The 22650-nt window shown below is 40.0% G+C and overlaps 2 protein-coding genes across 2 annotated transcripts; both read right to left on the reverse strand.

Moving 5' to 3' along the window:
* Nucleotides 1-365: 365 nt before the first annotated feature.
* LOC120945486 (serine/threonine-protein kinase SBK1-like) lies at nt 366-2143 on the reverse strand. The gene is made up of 3 exons (XM_040359660.1): nt 1980-2143; nt 1453-1655; nt 366-1169 (listed from the first exon to the last, which is right to left on the reverse strand). The coding sequence occupies exons 1-3, from the start codon at nt 2140-2142 to the stop codon at nt 366-368; spliced, it is 1170 nt and encodes a 389-aa protein (XP_040215594.1). The 5' UTR covers nt 2143.
* Nucleotides 2144-16298: 14155 nt separating this feature from the next.
* LOC120945493 (serine/threonine-protein kinase SBK1-like) lies at nt 16299-18071 on the reverse strand. The gene is made up of 3 exons (XM_040359672.1): nt 17907-18071; nt 17380-17582; nt 16299-17102 (listed from the first exon to the last, which is right to left on the reverse strand). Exons 1-3 carry the CDS (start codon nt 18067-18069, stop codon nt 16299-16301), a joined length of 1170 nt encoding a protein of 389 aa, XP_040215606.1. The 5' UTR covers nt 18070-18071.
* Nucleotides 18072-22650: the final 4579 nt, after the last annotated feature.

Raw genomic sequence — 22650 nt, forward strand, 5'->3', positions numbered from 1 at the left:
TCCAATTTTCTATCAGAACAAGGCATTTCTCTAGTCCGAGATAATGATCCTTTTTGTTGCTGATGTGAAAGTAGAGTTGGGTGTCATCCACGTAGGAATGGTAGAGTAAGTTCTGGTTACTGATGATTTCCAGAAGAGGGCTGAGATATATATTGAATAGTACGGGCGACAAGGGAGACCCCTGAGGGACTCTGCATGACTGAACAAGACCACTGGCACATATTGTGGTACAAAAACAAATGACTTTGTGAAGAGTTGCTAGTGTGACATGACGCTAAAACATTGAATAGCGAATTGAGGAAGCCACGTACCTCAGAAAGTTTGATGTATGTGATGTTTCTTTAGATGCTCCATCACTCACCAATTCATGTTCCTTCAATGTCTACCTCTGCACCAACATGTAAGGAAAATTCATCATCAAATATGATTACTGCCTCTTCCATGTTGTCCTTCTGTGGCTCTGGAGTCATCTCAGACTGAGATACAGAAGAGTCTGTGGTCAAAAGGTAAGACAAGGATGTGATGGAAACACTACCCTGAGAGGTGTTCAAGCGGGAAGCCATGGATTCCTCAGATAGTACAGAACTGCTTTCCATTGGATCCTCATCTTCTTGTCCTGTGGCTACATCTGGGGTGTCTTCCTTCCAAATTTCACTCATATATTTCAGGATTTCTGTAGCTTTACTTCTCTTCATATAGTCAATAGCCAAAAGATCGATAAACATCCTTCGTATGCCAGTGGGAATCTTTATCCATGCTTCAGGAGGATTGTATATATGAAAATTGTTTTGCCAGTCAACAAAACGTTTAAATGCTTCATCGTCAAGGGTGGCTACCGTCCATGGAAACTCCCCTGTGAGTAGGCAGTAGATGATGAAACCAAACGACCACACATCCAGGCTGCCATCTACAACCAGTCCATCTGAGATGGTTATGTCACGCAATTCTGGGGCCATGTAGAATTTGCTGCCAGACCTGGAGGTTATCACTGTTCCTTTGACCTTAGCAAGGCCAAAGTCTGTGATCTTGATGGAGTGACAGTCCTTGTCGAACACCAAAATGTTTTCTGGCTTCAAATCCATATGAACAAGTCCTTTCTCGGACATGAATTCGAGAGCATTGGAGATCTGTACAGCACACCTTTTAACAGCATCTTCTGGAATTCCCACCTAGGAAAAACAAGAAATCAAAATACAAAATAGATGTTAAATACTGTAGGGTAGAAGAGAAATTCACAATCAGTTAAAGTATATGTATGGCCGTATTTTTTTTTTTTTTTTTTAGTTTTAGACTAGGGTTGGATTCTTTTTCTGTATGTGTTCCCCCAAAAGAGATTCTCTTTCGCTAAATGTCCCGGCGATGGTAAAGTGATGGGAAATTCAAACTATTTGTTATAACATTTCTTTATCAAAACTTAAACATATGGGTATACTGAAAACTTAATGTACTTACATGTGGTAAAATCATGGAGCACAGATCACCAACAGGGGCCAGTTCTTGGACGAAGACGAAGTAATCAATGGTGGTGAAGCCGATGCCATAACATCCGATGATGTTGGGATGAGAAGAAAGTAAGTATGAAATACTGAACTCCTGAAGGAAAGACCGCTGGCTGATTCTGTTTTTATCCATGATCTTCAATGCCATTTTTTGACCTGAAAAATAAATGAAAAAAAACTTAGATTACAAAATTAGAAATTTATAGCTGGTAATTTTTTATGAAATATCTCAATCTTGGAGCAACCGATCTTAATAAAATATTTGAGAATGTATTATGCTTCATTTAAAGCTATATTTCAGCCTTACAAGCCGTACTGAAATCTCTAATGCCTGCTTGGTAGCTTTTTTCCCCCTACACACGGCTGGGTTTCCCAACAGGAAAACTGCCATGAGAGCTATGGTCCGGAAACCCGGCAGTATGTATGCTCCACCGCAGGTTGTAGATGATATTGAATTGTTAGTTATATTAATTTACTGACCTGTTATCCTGTGGTTTGCCGATAATACTCTTCCATAGCCTCCTTCTCCAAGTTCCTTCACCTTGAGGAAGTACTCCTGTAAGTCTACCTCCTGTAGACCTTTTGAATAGGAGGAGACCATTCTGTCCAGAACTCCTTCCACCTTATGAACAACGGAGGCCATAGTGTCCTGGAGAGGAAAAAAAAGAAAACTTCTTACAAAAAGAAAACACATCTTTTAAGAGAAACTTTAGAAATGTGTAAAATATGAATACTACAGGGTATTACTAGCATTTATATACCTATAAATATGAAATGCTCAATAAAGCTCCCCTTATTAATGAATGTGACTCAGGAATAAGTTAAATGAGAGTTTGAACAGAACAACAGAAATGTATGGAGTACAGTTAAAAGGACTTGAATATAGAAATACGGCGATTCATATAGAAGACAATTATCAAGCAAATGTATAACTTTATCAATTACAATAGCAAATAGAAAAGCCAAGTCTTATAACAATAAATAGGTACCACAATATATCCAATAGTTATCAGTTCAGTCATGGGTGGGGGCTGTCTGGGTAACTGGGTGGTCAAAAGAGTAATTTTACCTCCAAGTGACATTTGGGAAGGAAATGTAATAAACTTTGGATAGCAGGTGGAAAGGTGTATCTGCTACCAGAAGAATTTTGGTAAATCTTATATTTCTGGCAGGTAATGCCATAAAAAGACCAAACATACCATAAGATGACCTACAAGAGATACTCTGCTTTTTTTTTTTGTCGAACAGCTATCTCAACTTTCCAGTTTCCTTACATAAAGTCAGGAGGATGAACACAGAGCTCAGCCAAGTAAGACGTGTAAATTGAATCAGAACTATGACTAAGGAAACTTTTTATCGCATATAATGTATTACTAACAACTTTTTCATCAGGCTGATCATGGCAAGCCTCCAATGTCTATCCTGTCTTCTGTATACATTTTATTACATATTATCCTGTCCTGAACCTCCACTCAATGTCCCTTTCATCAGTTTTTCATATTTAGGTTTTATATATTTATTACATACACCTCATGAACCTCTGAAGAATTATTATCAGAATGTTCATTAAATAATAAAAATATACATTGATTGGTTAGATGAAAGTGACATTACCTTAATGTGGAGAGGATTCAGCGGTGATGAAGTTGGATTTGTTTCTCAAAGTATTAAGTTCTTCTGCAGATCAACACCAGACAAAGTCACCAAATCTCCAGCTAGGCTGTAATAGATGAGTGTTCAGGGATCTCTGAAAGTAGAGCTACTGATCAGAGGAGGGAGAGGTCCCCTTTATACAAAGGAGATGGGCGGAGAAGGCAGAGAATGAAGGCTTTCCATTGGCTGACTTCTCATGTAAATGATGTGTAAGTAACCTACATTGTTCTTACTGATTTGCATATAAACAGGTTTTCTAGAGAATAGGTGATTGGGTTTCAGCATATTTAATCCTAATACTTTAAAAACTTTACTGAGTTTTGAAATTAAACTTTCCACCATATTTACTATGAAATTGAAAATTATTTGTTTTCTAATATTTATGTTTTACCGCATTGTATAATGAATAACTAATACAAGAGAGAGAACTAAGATTATCAAAACCAAAAGGCCCACAAAAAAATAGTTTAGAGACTTAAATACCAAAAAAACTGACCACTGCCATTCTAGCTTTGATAGAACATCAAATAAAATACTGTTATGAGAAGCACTGGTCTGTTTTTCTGGTGTCCCATCTCCACCTCCTTTGTGTTCTCCTCTGCTTAATATATAATTCCAGAATATTCACCTCCCACCAAATCTTAATTTGTTTTTCCATGAGATGTTTTAACTGTTTAAAAATGTTTTCTAAGTCTATCCCAGGTGTTCCTTGGTGGAAACTGGAAACTTCCTCTAAATCTACCACCCTTTTCTCCATATTACCAAATACTTCCATGGCAGCTAGTTATCATAACCCAAAAAGGTTATCAAAATGTTAAGATTAATAAAAATAACAGCGCCACAGAAAAATGTGTTTAGGGACTGAAATACTAAAAAACAGACCTCTGCCACCTTAGCTTTGATAGAACATCAAATAAAAAACACTTTTTCAAAAATAAGCAGCGCTGCTCATTTTTTAAACAAAACGGAAAACTAACCAGATAATTTATTGAGAAAAAAATAAAAAATATAACATTGGCTGTAGGTTCTTGTGGGTTTTTGCCTTTTGCCTATGTTTTATGCTGTCTAGTAAGATTGTACACAATGGCTTTAGATTAATAAGGACTTATTGAAGATAAAAAAATGGAGTATAAAAATATCATCAGCATTAAAATAGTTTGCAGGGAGATTAAAGCACCTGTCAGGATAGGAATATTGGATCTGCCATGTCTGGGCTTATTTTAGAGATTCATCTCCAAACATCCTGATAATTTCTTCACTACTTGGTGAGTCTCTGACCTAGAACAATCCATGTGTATATCATATAATGGAAAATATCATACTGACATGATGTTCTGGGAAAACGAAAAACCAAGTATTGAGACAAGGATGCCAAATCTTAGTATTCTACATGAAAAAACAGGTTGTCCCCCTTTGGCCAAAACTAGTCATTCCTTAACTGCTGAACACTTAGTTCCAATAAGAAGAGAATTGATATAGATGAAGATGAGCTTCTCTCAACCAGTGTTCCATTATTGCTAAGGGTTGCTTGACCAAGAAGAAAATTCTGTCTCATTGATAAGTTGCAACTGACACCAAGGATCTTTTTAGATTTAAAAAAAAAATTGAGAAAAGGATGTTTAGGCAGTCCTCCAGGGTATATATATATATAATCCGTTTATAGTGGAATTAAACATAAGTGTCGACAGGGCTCTTGCCATAATATACAAGTACACACCTCATTTTTGCATGTTATGACATACTTACCTCACATAATGTCTTTGTTTCCTCTAGTTGCCCCATTGCTACCTTCTCCCGGTCTTCTGATTTCGGTGTCCTCAGCTTTATTTATTGGATGGCCAGGTTTTACAGTATATAAATTTGAGTAGTTATGATTTAAGTAAAAAAAAAAGCTTATGTATAAAATAAGGGAGTCACAATTGCTCATTCTACATGGAGAATTTGGTTCCATCTTTTTGATTTTTGTTTTACTTCATCTCATCTCATTATAGTTCCACCAGTCTGAACAGACTGTATAAAATCAATACACTTTCTATGTTACTTCCCTTTATGTCACCTGTTGTTCATCAGGGATGCCTACTGAATATCTGAAATGTGGCGAAAAATATAAAATAGCAACTATTTAACAATTTAGGAAAATTTAATAATACGACTGAGATTGTGTTATTTATTAAAAGTACACTTTGGTTTTCTTGGACAATGTCTATCTGTAGAAAATAGAGAGAATGTTCACACTCAGGACATAACTTATCATCTCATTAGGGATGGGCTTGTGAATTGATATGCTAAAGAGGATGTAGAATGCCTGGCTGAGGTGTGACTGCTGATACTGTCTTCATCACAATGACCATGTTTATGGAAGCCAACCTCCATTGTTGGGAAGAGCGGTGTCCTATTGTGGCTCTCAGGGAATACCAAATTTGCATTATTGTCTCAGTATTGGAACACACATAGGTGGGAACATTAGTAACCTGTACAAGAGTTGCCATCAAAAATAAAAAACAATAACACAACATTAGATTTTGTCATGGTATAAAGAAAGCCTCAACCTTAGTATTATAGGAAATCTCCCCAGGCACCTACTTTAGATTATTGGAAGTCTATTCCAATGGTCCCATTGTATACATTTACTTACGAATCTAGGGGTTGCCCACAAAAGTTCTCCAAGGTGTGGGATATTTGAACAGAGTCCAGGGATACTGTTGGGTCATCAGCAATGCCTCCACAATACGCACTGTTTTACTTCTGAATATCTCTCTTGATGTTTCAACTGTTTAAAATCGGTTTCCAAGTCTATCCGAGGTGTTCCTTGGTGGAACAGAAAACCTCCTCTAAATCTACCACCATTTTCTCCATATTCTCAAATACATCCATGGCAGTTAGTTATCATAACCCAAAAAGGTTATCAAAATGTAAAGATTAATAAAAATAACAGCGCCACATAAAAAATTGTTTAGGGACTTAAAAACCTCAAAACTGACCTCTACCACCCTAGCTTTGATAGAACATCAAATAAAAAATGCAGCTCTGGTCATTTTCTTAAAAAAAAAAAGGAAAACTATCCAGATAACTTATTGAGAAAGAAAAATGTAACATTGGCTGTAGATTCTTGTGTGTTTTTGCATTTTGCCTATGTTCTATGCCTTCTAGTAACATTGTACACAATGGCTTTAGATTAATAAGGACTTTTTGAAGATAAAAAAAATGCAGTATAAAAATATCATCAGCATAAAAATTGTTTGCAGGAGGATTAAAATGACCTGTCAGGATAGGAATATTGGATCTGCCATGTCTGGGCTTATTTCCAGACATTCATCTCCAAACATCCTGATCATTTCTTTACTACTTGGTGAGTCTCTGACCTATACACCCATGTGTATATCATATAATGGAAAATATCATAGTGACATGATGTTCTGTTAAAACAACAAACCAAGAATGGAGACAAGGATACCAAATCTGTAGATTGTGCCTTCAAAAGTAAATACCTTTCAAAGCCGATGCTTCTGATTACTGTACAATAAAACTAGGTTGGCATTAATTATATAATCTATAACACAACACTTGGGGTTGCCATGGCATAAAAGTAATCCTTAACTTTAGTATTCTAAATGGAAAACCAGATTGTCCCCATTGGCCAAAATTAGTCATCCCTTAACTGCTGAACACTTAGTTCCAATAAGAAGAGAATTGATCTAGATCAGTGGTTCTCAACCTCACTAGTGCCGTGACCCCTTGATAAAATTTCCCATGTTGTGGGGACCCCCAACAGTAAAATAATTTTTGTAGCGTGGGTTGTCGGCACCCAAGGCAAGACAAGTAATTTGCGCCCCTAAACCACGGACATTTTCCCTGAGTCCCTTCCACTCATACAGTAAAACCCCTTATGGTACATTTTGGGATGTATCACTCTTTTTATGTCCTCCCTTCTTTCCCTTTTATCTCTCTCTATCCTCATTTCAGTTTTTTTCCCTATCCCTCTCTCTAGCTGTCTTTCTTGTTCTTTCTCTTATTCTTTGTTCCTCCTCCTCTTTTCCTCTCCCTTCCATGTATTCTCTATTTTTATTCCTTCTCTTACTCCTTGGTGGAGGGAATGGGATAAGTGGCAGTGCTGGTGGGAAGTTGGGATGAGTGGCAGTGCTGGTGGGGGGTGGGATCAGAGGCAGTACTGGGCTGAGTTCTGATCAGCCTACTTAGGTGCTCTTGATCAAGGTCACCTATGCCTTAATCAGGAGATAGGGTCTCCCCAGCCCCTCCCACTTCACATTTCTCACAAGTCAGCTGACCTCTAGTCTCTGCCCCCACCCATGCCATGAACTGAATGGGTGGCTGCGAAAAGGCTGAGTGGGCAGCCACAGGCTCCAAGGACAGCCCAGCTGGGCTGCTTCCACAAAAAGTCTGAAAGAGTGGTGCGGGCTTCAGGAACAACCCAGGATTCGGTGACCCCTGGCAAATTGCCATTCGACCCCTGAGGGTGTCCCGACCCCCAGGTTGAGAACCACTGATCTAGATGAAGATGAGCTTCTCTCAGCCAGGGATCCATTATTGCTAAGGGTTGCTTGACCAAGAAGCAAATTCTGTCTCATTGATAAGTTGCAGCTGACACCGAGGATCTTTTTAGATTTTTCAAAAGTTTGAGAAAGGGATGGTTTAGGCAGTCCTCCAGTGTATATATTTATATTTATAATCAGTTTATAGGGGAATTAAACATAAGTGTCAACAAGGATCTTGCCATAATGTGCAAGTATGCGCCTCATTTGTGCATGCTATGGCATACTTACATAGTGTCTTTGTTTCCTCTAGTTGCCCCATTGCTACCTTCTCCTGGTTTTCTGAGTTCAGAGTCCTCACCTTTATTTAGTGACTAGCCAGGTTTTACAGTATATACATTTTATTAGTTATGCTTTATGTTAAAAAAAAATGATTATGAGTAAAAGAAGGGAGTCACAATTTCTCATTCTACATGGAGAATCTTTTTGATTTTTGTTTTACTTCACCTCATTATAGTTCCACCCGTCTGAACAGACTGTATAAAATCAATACACTTTCTATGTTACTTCCCTTTATGTCACCTGTTGTTCATTAGGGATGCCTACTGCATGGGGTTGGCCTTTTGAAAAGAAAAGCACCTGAATATCTGAAATGTGGTGAAAAATATAAAATAGCAACTATTTAACAATTTAGGTAAATGTAATAATATAAATGAGATTTGGATTTCATAGACAATGTCTATCTGTAGAATATAAAGAGAATGTTCACACCCAGGACATAACTTATCATCTCATTGATATTGAATTGATATGCTAAAGAGGAGGTAGAATACCGGGCTGAGGTGTGACTGCTGATACTGTTTCCATCACAATGACCATGTTATGGAAGCCAACCTCCATTGTTGGGAAGAGTGGTGTCCTATTGTGGCTCTCAGGGAATACCAAATTTGCATCCTTGTCTCAGTATTGGAACACACATAGGTGGGAACATTAGTAACCGTACAAGAGTTGCCATAATTAAACAAATACAAAAACAATAACACAACACTAGATTTTGTCATGGTATAAAGAAAGCCTTAACCTTAGTTTTATAGGAAATCTCCCCAGGCACCTACTTTAGATTATCGGAAGTCTATTGTTAACAAAATGGTCCCATTGTATACATTTACTTACGAATCTAGGGGTGCCCACACAAGTTCTCCAAGTGTGGGATGTTTGCAAACTCGGCATGCAATCTCTGTATAATATGAGTAAGTGCTGGAACATACTTACATCATACATGGCAAGCGATAGAGAATACTAAAGACTCTAGGGATAACTGTTGGGTCAACAGCAACGCCTCCATAATATGCACTATTTTACTTCTGAATATCTTCTCTTCCAAGTCCTGTGCAATGAGGAAAGTCCTCAGATGTCTACTTCACACTCTCCAGCTACCACAAAAAAAGTCATCTTAAGCCTTGGTTACCAATACTATGTTTATTAGGTTATAACTAGGGTTGGAGCGAACCCGAACTGTAAAGTTCGGGTTCGGTACAGACTTTGGATTTTTCCCGAACCCGGACCCTGATCCCAAATAATTGGAAAAGTTTGGGTCCGGGATCGGAGTTCGGGAAAAAAAAAATGCGTGGAGGTCCCCGCAAATTCCCTTTAGGTCTGGTATGGATATTAAGGGGAACCCTGCCGTCAATTTAAAAAACAAATGACGTGCGGTTTCCCCTAAATATCCATAACCAGACCCTACAGGTCTGGTATGGATATTAAGGGGAACCCCGCCGTCAATTTAAAAATAAAAATGACGTGCGGTTCCCCCTAAATATCCATAACCAGACCCGTTATCCGAGCACGTTGACCTGGCCGGTTGCAGAAAAGAGGGGGGGGGCAGAGTGCGGCCCCCCCTCTCCTGATCCGCACCAGTCCACATGCCCTCAACATGGGGAGGATGTCCCCATGTTGATGGGGACAAGGGTCTCATCCCCACAACCCTTGCCCGGTGGTTTGGGGGGTATGCGGGCGGGAGGCTTATCAGAATCTGAAGACCCCTTTAACAAAGGGGACCCCCCAGATCCTGACCCCCCCTGTGTGAAATGATAATGGGGTACACTGTACCCCTACCATTTCACGAAGGAAGTGTAAAGTCTTGTAAAAAAAACACACACAACCGTAGAATAAAGTCCTTCATTAATAAAAAAAAAAAATTAAAAAACTCCAGCGGTGATAATCCACTCGTTCCCGGCTTCCTGCTTCAACGTTGTCCTGATCCTGCGAAGGCTGCGGGTGATCTCCAGTGATGAGAAGATCCTGCGACGGCCGGGTGATCTCCGCTCCAGCGATGAGAAGATCCATCCGGAGCTCAGCATCGCCGACCTCCTCATCGCTGGACACAGCCCAGCGAATGACGCGCTGTAGCTGTGACATTACTTATCTAGAGGAGGCAGGGCCACCCGTCACATGACCCCGCACCCTCTGACGTGCCCTCTGCTACGTCATTGGGGAAGCCCAGGAAGAGGGAAGACTATGGGCTTCCCCAGTTACCATTTCACACAGGGGGGGGTCAGGATCTGGGGGTCCCCTTTGTTAAAGAGGTCTTCCAGATTCTGATAAGCCTCCCGCCCGCATACCCCCACAACCACCGGGCAAGGGTTGTGGGGATGAGACCCTTGTCCCCATCAACATGGGGACATCCTCCCCATGTTGAGGGCATGTGGCCTGGTGCGGTTCAAGAGAGGGGGGGCCGCACTCTGTCCCCCCTCTTTTCTGCGGCCGGCCAGGTCAACGTGCTCGGATAACGGGTCTGGTTATGGATATTTAGGGGGAACCGCACGTCATTTTTTTTTAAATTGACGGCGGGGTTCCCCTTAATATCCATACCAGATCTAAAGGGTATGGTTATTGAATTTGCGGGGACCTCCGCGCATTTTTTTTCTAAAAGTCCGTGTCCCATTGACTACAATGGAGTTCGGAGTTTGGGTTCGGGTTCCCGAACCCAAACGTTTTTTTTTTAAGTTCGGGTTCGGACCCGAACCCGAACATCCAGGTGTCCGCTCAACTCTATCCACAACGTTTTCCAAATGTGCAGTGCTCAGAACTAGCTCAGAAAGTGCTTCATTCCCCACGTGCCCAGTCTCACCAGCCTCTTACCTCTAAGAGGCATAAAATAAGCCTTATGTGAATTTCCAATGGCAGCTCCTCTTTCCCTCCAAATGCAGCAGCGTTGCAGATCAACTTCTCTCCACAAAGGCAGCGCTTAGCCAGTGTACAAGTCCCTCTTCATTTGAATCAATGACTCCCCATAAGGCACATATGGAAGGAATAACGCTCACAATAGTGTAAACACGTCAGCATAATTTTAATATAGACATAGTAAACACTCACATTTCAGTTAAGGATCTTAAACATCAGACATCAAACACAGTAGTATCTCCACTCCGGGCCGAGAGCGGAGACAACGTCACCAACAGCTCACTTCCCTCACGCGTATCGTGGCTGTGCACGCCACTTAATCATAGGGTATGATAAATTAGTAACCTGTGCAAATGTTGCCATAAAAAGAAAAAATTCTTCCCGCCGAGCATATGCATATATTCGTCCTCGGCTTTAGGGGTTATACCGGGATGATGCCTGCAGCTGTGCCATTTTTTAGAGCCAGCGATCAGCTTTCCAAGGATAACAACCAATGTGGTTAAAAGCCGCTCGGTTGTTATCCCGGAGGAATGGGAGGGGACATCCTCCCTCCTGCCGCTCTTACCGGGCCTCCCATCCCACTGGGAGACCCGATCCCCAATGCACCACTTCCGGTGCCTAGAGACAGACTCTCAAAAAGCCATAAACAGCTTGGTTCCCGTCTTCTCTCTGTAAACACAGAAGTGGCGTCACAAAGTCACTTTCCGGTTTACCTCGGCCGCCAATAGCGCCGGATTAAAAAAAATACAGTATTCAGAATTTTTTAATAAAAAAAACACAATTTAAAAATATAAAAATAAATAAGAAAAAACAAAAGTTTTTTTAAAGCGCCCCTGTCCCTGCGAGCTCGCGCAGGAAAGAAAACACATACGGAAGCCGCGCCCGCATATGTAAATCGTGTTTAAATCACACATGTGAGGTATCATCGTGATCGTTTTAGGCCTCCTTGCCAATTGAGTGTCTGGACCCACTTCCTGTTCAGCCAGAAGAAGCAACGTCTGTTCGTTCAGGAGGAGAAGCCCAGCTCATCCCTCGGCTGGAAGGAGAAGCAGCAGTCCTACCGCTCATCCTCCATCCCTGTCATCTCCTAAAGTAAAGCCTCCTTCCCATCTGTCTCCCGTAGGGGGTTGTGGCAGCTGTGTGAGTGAGCGGGGGGAAGTTTGTTTGCTGCCCCCCAAAATATTGAGCAACAGCTGCCACTGGCTCCTGTGTGAGGGATTCACCCAACAACACTAACTGTTCGAGAAATTTTCTTTCCTTCCACCCACGATGATTGATGAAAGTAGCAAAGGGGAAAAAAACACAAAATATAAAAAAAAAAAACAACTACAACTTGATTTTGAATTTTTTACTCCACTCTGGGGAGGTGATCAGAATCCCTGGTTCTTCACATCCATGGTTTCCTTTGATGGTTATGAGAGAGACAACCCAAGCCTGGGCTCCCACCAGGCTACAGCCTCAATGCATTTCACTCTGCCCCTCAGAGCTTAGTCATGGCAACTAGAGTCACAGAGACACCAGATAAGCAGGTAATAGCAATTTTCATTCTTTGAAACTCGGGGTTATCTGGAGGGGGAGCTCCATCTAAAAATAAGCAAAAATAATAGCGAAAAGACACAGTACAAGACCTTTGTAATGTAAAACGTCAAATCCAGAAAATTGAGTAAGCTCTGAGATGACTCCGTATTACTAGGAGCGCACACAGTGAGTAAGGAAAGTGAGACTTCCCACCCGTTAGCTTGAGGTATCACCACACAGCGGAAGGCAAAAGAATGTTAAATCACTTTTGACGCAAAATATTTAATCACTTTTACACATGCAAATCATGTGGTGTTTCTTTTTTTTTGTCCAACCCCTGTATGTCCACCATAATGGAAGCCTCATAAACTTTGTCCAGATGCTGATAAAGACCTGAACAATGGTCAGTACTTTTATCATCCAACACACAGGAATGAATTGAAAGAACCTGTATCCATAGAACATCTCCACTCTTCTTCTGTGCCCTTCCTTTCTTTCTGACCAAAATCCTTGTGACTAAGTAGTAATAAGTAGGTAGATTCAGGTACATAAGCTTAAACTTGCGGCGGCGTAGCTTAGCGTGTTTAGGCTACGCCGCCGTAAGTTAGCTAGGCAAGTACATGATTCACAATGTACTTGCCTGCTAATATACGGCGGCGTAGCCTAAAGCGGGCGGGCGTAAGGGCGCCTAATTAAATTGTGTGTAAGGGGGGTGTGTTGTATGTTAATTGTGCTTGACCTTACGTTTTTCACATTTTTCTTTAACTGCGCAGGCGCCGGGCGCCTACATTTCCCAGTGTGCATTGCGGCTAAGTACGCCGTATGGGCCTATTGATTTCGACGTGGATGTAAACGACGTAAATCGCTATTCGCGGACGACTTACGCAAACGACGTAAAAAATTTGAAACTCGAAGTGGGAACGGTGGCCATACTTTAACATTGCTATTCCATCTAATAGATGGAATAACTTTAGGCCTGATAATGACTTACGGAAACAGAGTAAATGTACTGCGGCGGCCGGGCGTACATTTGTAAATCGGCGTATCTACTAATTTACATATTCTACGCCGACCGCAATGGAAGCGCCACCTAGCGGCCATCCAAAATATTGCAATCTAAGATAGGACGGTGCAAGCCGTCCTATCTTAGATATGTTTAAGTGCATCTCTGTTTGAGTATACACTTAAACATAAGTCGGCGTAGATTCTGAGTTAGGTCAGCTTATCTACTGATAAGCCGGCCTAACTCTTACTAAATCTACCTAAATATATCTACATAATCACTCCACCACATTTACTTGTTATGCTGCGTACAGAAAATCGGAAACTCCGACAACAAAACCGTGGATTTTTTTCAGACAGATGTTGGCTCAAACTTGTCTTGCATACACACGGTCACACAAATGTTGTCGGAAATTCCAAACGCCAAGAACGCGATCACATACAACACGTGCGATGGCACTAGAAAAGGGAAGTTCAATACCAGTTGTGTTAGTAGAAGTTTGGTGAGAGACAATTCGCCCTTTGCAGTCTCGTGCTTTTCAGTCTGTAACAGCGTGAGGAATGTGCTATCTCCATTATGAATTTTGTGCATCGGAATTGTCCACACATTATCGGAATTTACAAGAACAGATTTGGTTGTCGAAAAAATTGAGAACAAGCTCTCAAAATTTTGTTGTCGGAAATTCCGACAGCAAATGTCCGATGGAACCTACACAAAAAGCTCCCATGTAAAATTTGTTGTCGTAAATTCCGAGCGTATGTACGCAGCATTAGATGAAAACCCAATACAGAAATGTCACCATTTAATGCTTATCTGTAACTACCTTCTCCCAGCCCTGTGAAAAGTAAAATAAAATTTAATTTACCAAATGTTTTCAGGTCCTAATCCCCACTGACCACGCTCTTGTTTTTGCAAATGAGACACTGGGTACATTTTTTAACAAAAAGGGATTGGGGGGGGGACAAAAAAAATACAATCTAGTGTGTGTGTGGGGGGGGGGGGGGGGCCTGTAAGGAGGGTTCGATTTGGTGGGCCAAGGTTAGAGGAAGTTAAGAAGGAAGAAGAGGATGAAGCAATGTTGAATGTGCTAAGGAAGATCATGGGCAATAGAAGGAGTAGGGAGTGAGGAGGTAGCAGAGCTGAGTTTGGTTTGGAAGGATAGTAGTGTGAGTGAGTGAGTGGAAAACTTATATAGCGCAACACATGCGAACTAAATCGCCTCGGGGCGCTTGGTATCCATTTCCTCCTACACGTTGCCTTCAGAATAGGTGGGTTTTGAGTTTTCTTCTGAAGGCCTCATGATTCACTTCCGCTCGGATGCTGGTTGGTAAAGCGTTCCACAGTCTAGGTCCTTGGACTGCAAATCTTCGTACTCCTTTGGACTTGTATCTGGCCTTGGGTATCTGGAGTAGATTTTAGTTGGTAGAACGGAGGACGCGATTGGGGTTGTGACCTTTTAATTTGTCACGTAAATATTGGGGCGCACTTCCTTGAACACACTTATGCGTCAGACAAAGTGCCTTAAATGTTATTCTGTCTTTTACTGGCAGCCAATGAGATCTAAGGGAGGGGAGAATGATTCCCAGGTTTTTTTTCCTGTTACAAGTCGTGCCGCAGGCGCAGCAAATTGTGAGATCCGCTGACTACTGAGCTTTTTGTGCATCCATTGTCATTTCGGAGTCAAAAGTGACTCAGAGACTTTTGACTTTGGTGCTGGGGGTGATGATTTGTCCCAAAATGGGCCGGGGTGTCCATGTTGTCACCGCAGGTCTCTTTCGGTTGGCGTGGAACAGAAGGAGTTCTGTTTTTGAGCCATTGAGTTTAAGGTAACTCTCTGTCATCCAATTTTCTATCAGAGCAAGGCATTTCTCTAGTCCGAGATAATGATCCTTTTTGTTGCTGATGCGAAAGTAGAGTTGGGTGTCATCCGCGTAGGAATGGTAGAGTAAGTTCTGGTTACTGATGATTTCCAGGAGAGGGCGGAGATAGATATTGAATAGTACGGGCGACAAAGGAAACCCCTGAGGGACTGCGCATGACTGAACAAGACCACTGGCACATATTGTGGTGCAAAAACAAATGACTTAAGCCCGGATTCATGTAGAATGGTGTATCTTTGTGCGGGCGTAACGTATCCTATTTACGTTACGCCTCCAAAATTTTTACAGGCAAGTGCCGTATTCTCAAAAGAAAGTTGCGGCGGCGTAGCGTAAATAGGCCGGCGTAAGACCGCCTAATTCAAATTGTGAAGAGGTGGGCGTGTGTTATTTAAATTAACCATGAACCAACGTGATTGACGTTTTTCACGAATGGCGCATGCGCCGTCCATGGAATATCCCAGTGTGCATTGCTCCAAAGTACGCTGCAAGGACGTATTGTATTCGACGTGAACGTAAATTACGTCCAGCCCCATTCACAGACGACTTACGCAAACGACGTAAAATTTAAAAAATTTGACGCGGGAACGACTTCCATACTTAACATTGGTACGCCGCATGTATGCCACCATATAGTAGGGGTAACTTTATGCCGGGAAAAGCCTAACGTAAAACGGCGTATCTGTACTGCGTCGGCCGGGCGTACGTTCGTGAATTTGCGTATCTAGCTGATTTACATATTTCTAGGCGTAAATCGGCGTACACGCCCCTAGCGGCCAGCGTAAATATGCAGTTAAGATCCGACGGCGTAAGAGACTTACGCCGGTCGGATCTAATAGAAATCTATGCGTAACTGATTCTATGAATCAAGCGCATAGATACAACGGCTCAGACTCAGGGATACGATGGCGTATCTGGAGATACGCCGTCGTATCTCCTTCGTGAATCTGGGCCTTAGTGAAGAGTTGCTAGTGTGACATGACGCTAAAACATTGAATAGTGAATTGAGGAAGACACGTACCTCAGAAAGTTGGATGTATGTGATGTTCCTTTAGATGCTCCATCACTCACCAATTCATGTTCCTTCAATGTCTACCTCTGCACCAACATGTAAGGAAAATTCATCATCAAATATGATTACTGCCTCTTCCATGTTGTCCTTCTGTGGCTCTGGAGTCATCTCAGACTGAGATACAGATGAGTCTGTGGTCAAAAGGTAAGACAAAGATGGAATGGAAACACTACCCTGTGAGGTGTTCAAGCGGGAAGCCATGGATTGCTCAGATTGTACAGAACTGCTTTCCATTGGATCCTCATCTTCTTGTCCTGTGGCTACATCTGGGGTGTCTTCCTTCCAACATTCACTAACATATTTCAGGATTTCTGTAGCTTTACTTCTCTTCATATAGTCAATGGCCAAAAGATTGATAAACATCCTTCGTATTCCAGTGGGAATCTTTCTCCATGCTTCAGGAGGATTGTATATATGAAAATTGTTTTGCCAGTCAACAAAACGTTTAAATGCTTCATCATCAAGGGTGGCCACCGTCCATGGAAACTCCCCTGTGAGTAGGCAGTAGATGATGAAACCAAATGACCACACGTCCAGGCTGCCATCTACAACCAGTCCATCTGAGATGGTTATGTCACGCAATTCTGGGGCCATGTAGAATTTACTGCCACACCTGGAGGTTATCACTGTTCCTTTGACCTTAGCAAGGCCAAAGTCTGTGATCTTGATGGAGTGGCAGTCCTTGTCGAACACCAAAATGTTTTCTGGCTTCAAATCCATATGAACAAGTCCTTTTTCTGACATGAATTCGAGAGCATTGGAGATCTGTACAGCACACCTTTTAACAGCATCTTCTGGAATTCCCACCTAGGAAAAACAAGAAATCAAAATACAAAATAGATGTTAAATACTGTAGGGTAGAAGGGAAATTCACAATCAGTTAAAGTATATGTATGGCTGTATTTATTTTTTATTTTTTTAGTTTTGGGGTTGGATTCTATTTCTGTATGTGTTCCCCAAAAGAGATTCTCTTTCGCTAAATGTCCCGGCGATGGTAAAGTGATGGGAAATTCAAACTATTTGTTATAACATTTCTTTATCAAAACTTAAACATATGGGTATACTGAAACCTTAATGTACTTACATGTGGTAAAATCATGGAGCACAGATCACCAACAGGGGCCAGTTCTTGGACAAAGACGAAGTAATCTATGGTGGTGAAGGCGATGCCATAACATCCGATGATGTTGGGATGAGAAGAAAGTAAGTATGAAATACTGAACTCCTGAAGGAAAGACCGCTGGCTGATTCTGTTTTTATCCATGATCTTCAATGCCATTTTTTGACCTGAAAAATAAATGAAAAAAAACTTAGATTACAAAATTAGAAATTTATAGCTGGTAATTTTTTATGAAATATCTCAATCTTGGAGCAACCGATCTTAATAAAATATTTGAGAATGTATTATGCTTCATTTAAAGCTATATTTCAGCCTTACAAGCCGTACTGAAATCTCTAATGCCTGCTTGGTAGCTTTTTTCCCCCTACACACGGCTGGGTTTCCCAACAGGAAAACTGCCATGAGAGCAATGGTCGGGCAACCCGGCAGTATGTACGCTCCACCGCAGGTTGTAGATGATATTGAATTGTTAGTTATATTAATTTACTGACCTGTTATCCTGTGGTTTGCCGATAATACTCTTCCATAGCCTCCTTCTCCAAGTTCCTTCACCTTGAGGAAGTACTCCTGTAAGTCTACCTCCTGTAGACCTTTTGAATAGGAGGAGACCATTCTGTCCAGAACTCCTTCCACCTTATGAACAACGGAGGCCATAGTGTCCTGGAGAGGAAAAAAAAGAAAACTTCTTACAAAAAGAAAACAAATCTTTTAAGAGAAACTTTAGAAATGTGTAAAATATGAATACTACAGGGTATTACTAGCATTTATATACCTATAATTATGAAATGCTCAATAAAGCTCCCCTTATTAATGAATGTGACTCAGGAATAAGTTAAATGAGAGTTTGAACAGAACAACAGAAATGTATGGAGTACAGTTAAAAGGACTTGAATATAGAAATACGGCGATTCATATAGAAGACAATTATCAAGCAAATGTATAACTTTATCAATTACAATAGCAAATAGAAAAGCCAAGTCTTATAACAATAAATAGGTACCACAATATATCCAATAGTTATCAGTTCAGTCATGGGTGGGGGCTGTCTGGGTAACTGGGTGGTCAAAAGAGTAATTTTACCTCCAAGTGACATTTGGGAAGGAAATGTAATAAACTTTGGATAGCAGGTGGAAAGGTGTATCTGCTACCAGAAGAATTTTGGTAAATCTTATATTTCTGGCAGGTAATGCCATAAAAAGACCAAATATACCATAAGATGACCTACAAGAGATACTCTGCTTTTTTTTTTTGTCGAACAGCTATCTCAACTTTCCAGTTTCCTTACATAAAGTCAGGAGGATGAACACAGAGCTCAGCCAAGTAAGACGTGTAAATTGAATCAGAACTATGACTAAGGAAACTTTTTATCGCATATAATGTATTACTAACAACTTTTTCATCAGGCTGATCATGGCAAGCCTCCAATGTCTATCCTGTCTTCTGTATACATTTTATTACATATTATCCTGTCCTGAACCTCCACTCATTGTCCCTTTCATCAGTTTTTCATATTTAGGTTTTATATATTTATTACATACACCTCATGAACCTCTGAAGAATTATTATCAGAATGTTCATTAAATAATAAAAATATACATTGATTGGTTAGATGAAAGTGACATTACCTTAATGTGGAGAGGATTCAGCGGTGATGAAGTTGGATTTGTTTCTCAAAGTATTAAGTTCTTCTGCAGATCAACACCAGACAAAGTCACCAAATCTCCAGCTAGGCTGTAATAGATGAGTGTTCAGGGATCTCTGAAAGTAGAGCTACTGATCAGAGGAGGGAGAGGTCCCCTTTATACAAGGGAGATGGGCGGGGAAGGCAGAGAATGAAGGCTTTCCATTGGCTGACTTCTCATGTAAATGATGTGTAAGTAACCTGCATTGTTCTTACTGATTTGCATATAAACAGGTTTTCTAGTGAATAGGTGATTGGGTTTCAGCATATTTAATCCTAATACTTTAAAAACTTTACTGAGTTTTGAAATTAAACTTTCCACCATATTTACTATGAAATTGAAAATTATTTGTTTTCTAATATTTATGTTTTACCGCATTGTATAATGAATAACTTATACAAGAGAGAGAACTAAGATTATCAAAACCAAAGGGCCCACAAAAAAATAGTTTAGAGACTAAAATACCAAAAAAACTGACCACTGCCATTCTAGCTTTGATAGAACATCAAATAAAATACTGTTATGAGAAGCACTGGTCTGTTTTTCTGGTGTCCCATCTCCACCTCCTTCATGTTCTCCTCTCCTTAATATATAATTCCAGAATATTCACCTCCCACCAAATCTTAATTTGTTTTTCCATGAGATGTTTTAACTGTTTAAAAATGTTTTCTAAGTCTATCCCAGGTGTTCCTTGGTGGAAACTGGAAACTTCCTCTAAATCTACCACCCTTTTCTCCATATTACCAAATACTTCCATGGCAGCTAGTTATCATAACCCAAAAAGGTTATCAAAATGTTAAGATTAATAAAAATAACAGCGCCACAGAAAAATGTGTTTAGGGACTGAAATACTAAAAAACAGACCTCTGCCACCTTAGCTTTGATAGAACATCAAATAAAAAACACTTTTTCAAAAATAAACAGCGCTGCTCATTTTTTAAACAAAACGGAAAACTAACCAGATAATTTATTGAGAAAAAAATAAAAAATATAACATTGGCTGTAGGTTCTTGTGGATTTTTGCCTTTTGCCTATGTTTTATGCTGTCTAGTAAGATTGTACACAATGACTTTAGATTAATAAGGACTTATTGAAGATAAAAAAATGGAGTATAAAAATATCATCAGCATTAAAATAGTTTGCAGGGAGATTAAAGCACCTGTCAGGATAGGAATATTGGATCTGCCATGTCTGGGCTTATTTATAGATATTCATCTCCAAACATCCTGATAATTTCTTCACTACTTGGTGAGTCTCTGACCTATACACCCATGTGTATATCATATAATGGAAAATATCATACTGACATGATGTTCTGGGAAAACGAAAAACCAAGTATTGAGACAAGGATGCCAAATCTTAGTATTCTACATGAAAAAACAGGTTGTCCCCCTTTGGCCAAAACTAGTCATTCCTTAACTGCTGAACACTTAGTTCCAATAAGCAGAGAATTGATATAGATGAAGATGAGCTTCTCTCAGCCAGGGTTCCATTATTGCTAAGGGTTGCTTGACCAAGAAGAAAATTCTGTCTCATTGATAAGTTGCAACTGACACCAAGGATCTTTTTAGATTTTAAAAAAAAATTGAGAAAAGGATGTTTAGGCAGTCCTCCAGGGTATATATATATATATATAATCCGTTTATAGTGGAATTAAACATAAGTGTCGACAGGGCTCTTGCCATAATATACAAGTACACACCTCATTTTTGCATGTTATGACATACTTACCTCACATAATGTCTTTGTTTCCTCTAGTTGCCCCATTGCTACCTTCTCCCGGTCTTCTGATTTCGGTGTCCTCAGCTTTATTTATTGGATGGCCAGGTTTTACAGTATATAAATTTGAGTAGTTATGATTTAAGTAAAAAAAAAAGCTTATGTATAAAATAAGGGAGTCACAATTGCTCATTCTACATGGAGAATTTGGTTCCATCTTTTTGATTTTTGTTTTACTTCATCTCATCTCATTATAGTTCCACCAGTCTGAACAGACTGTATAAAATCAATACACTTTCTATGTTACTTCCCTTTATGTCACCTGTTGTTCATCAGGGATGCCTACTGAATATCTGAAATGTGGCGAAAAATATAAAATAGCAACTATTTAACAATTTAGGAAAATTTAATAATACGACTGAGATTGTGTTATTTATTAAAAGTACACTTTGGTTTTCTTGGACAATGTCTATCTGTAGAAAATAGAGAGAATGTTCACACTCAGGACATAACTTATCATCTCATTAGGGATGGGCTTGTGAATTGATATGCTAAAGAGGATGTAGAATTCCGGGCTGAGGTGTGACTGCTGATACTGTTTTCATCACAATGACCATGTTTATGGAAGCCAACCTCCATTGTTGGGAAGAGCGGTGTCCTATTGTGGCTCTCAGGGAATACCAAATTTGCATTATTGTCTCAGTATTGGAACACACATAGGTGGGAACATTAGTAACCTGTACAAGAGTTGCCATCAAAAATAAAAAACAATAACACAACATTAGATTTTGTCATGGTATAAAGAAAGCCTCAACCTTAGTATTATAGGAAATCTCCCCAGGCACCTACTTTAGATTATTGGAAGTCTATTCCAATGGTCCCATTGTATACATTTACTTACGAATCTAGGGGTTGCCCACAAAAGTCCTCCAAGGTGTGGGATATTTGAACAGAGTCCAGGGATACTGTTGGGTCATCAGCAATGCCTCCACAATACGCACTGTTTTACTTCTGAATATCTCTCTTGATGTTTCAACTGTTTAAAATCGGTTTCCAAGTCTATCCGAGGTGTTCCTTGGTGGAACAGAAAACCTCCTCTAAATCTACCACCATTTTCTCCATATTCTCAAATACATCCATGGCAGTTAGTTATCATAACCCAAAAAGGTTATCAAAATGTAAAGATTAATAAAAATAACAGCGCCACATAAAAAATTGTTTAGGGACTTAAAAACCTCAAAACTGACCTCTACCACCCTAGCTTTGATAGAACATCAAATAAAAAATGCAGCTCTGCTCATTTTCTTAAAAAAAAAAAGGAAAACTATCCAGATAACTTATTGAGAAAGAAAAATGTAACATTGGCTGTAGATTCTTGTGTGTTTTTGCATTTTGCCTATGTTCTATGCCTTCTAGTAACATTGTACACAATGGCTTTAGATTAATAAGGACTTTTTGAAGATAAAAAAAATGCAGTATAAAAATATCATCAGCATAAAAATTGTTTGCAGGAGGATTAAAATGACCTGTCAGGATAGGAATATTGGATCTGCCATGTCTGGGCTTATTTCCAGACATTCATCTCCAAACATCCTGATCATTTCTTTACTACTTGGTGAGTCTCTGACCTATACACCCATGTGTATATCATATAATGGAAAATATCATAGTGACATGATGTTCTGTTAAAACAACAAACCAAGAATGGAGACAAGGATACCAAATCTGTAGATTGTGCCTTCAAAAGTAAATACCTTTCAAAGCCGATGCTTCTGATTACTGTACAATAAAACTAGGTTGGCATTAATTATATAATCTATAACACAACACTTGG

Source organism: Rana temporaria, chromosome 1 (assembly GCF_905171775.1).
Source record: "Rana temporaria chromosome 1, aRanTem1.1, whole genome shotgun sequence".
Classification (NCBI taxonomy): Eukaryota; Metazoa; Chordata; class Amphibia; order Anura; family Ranidae; genus Rana; species Rana temporaria.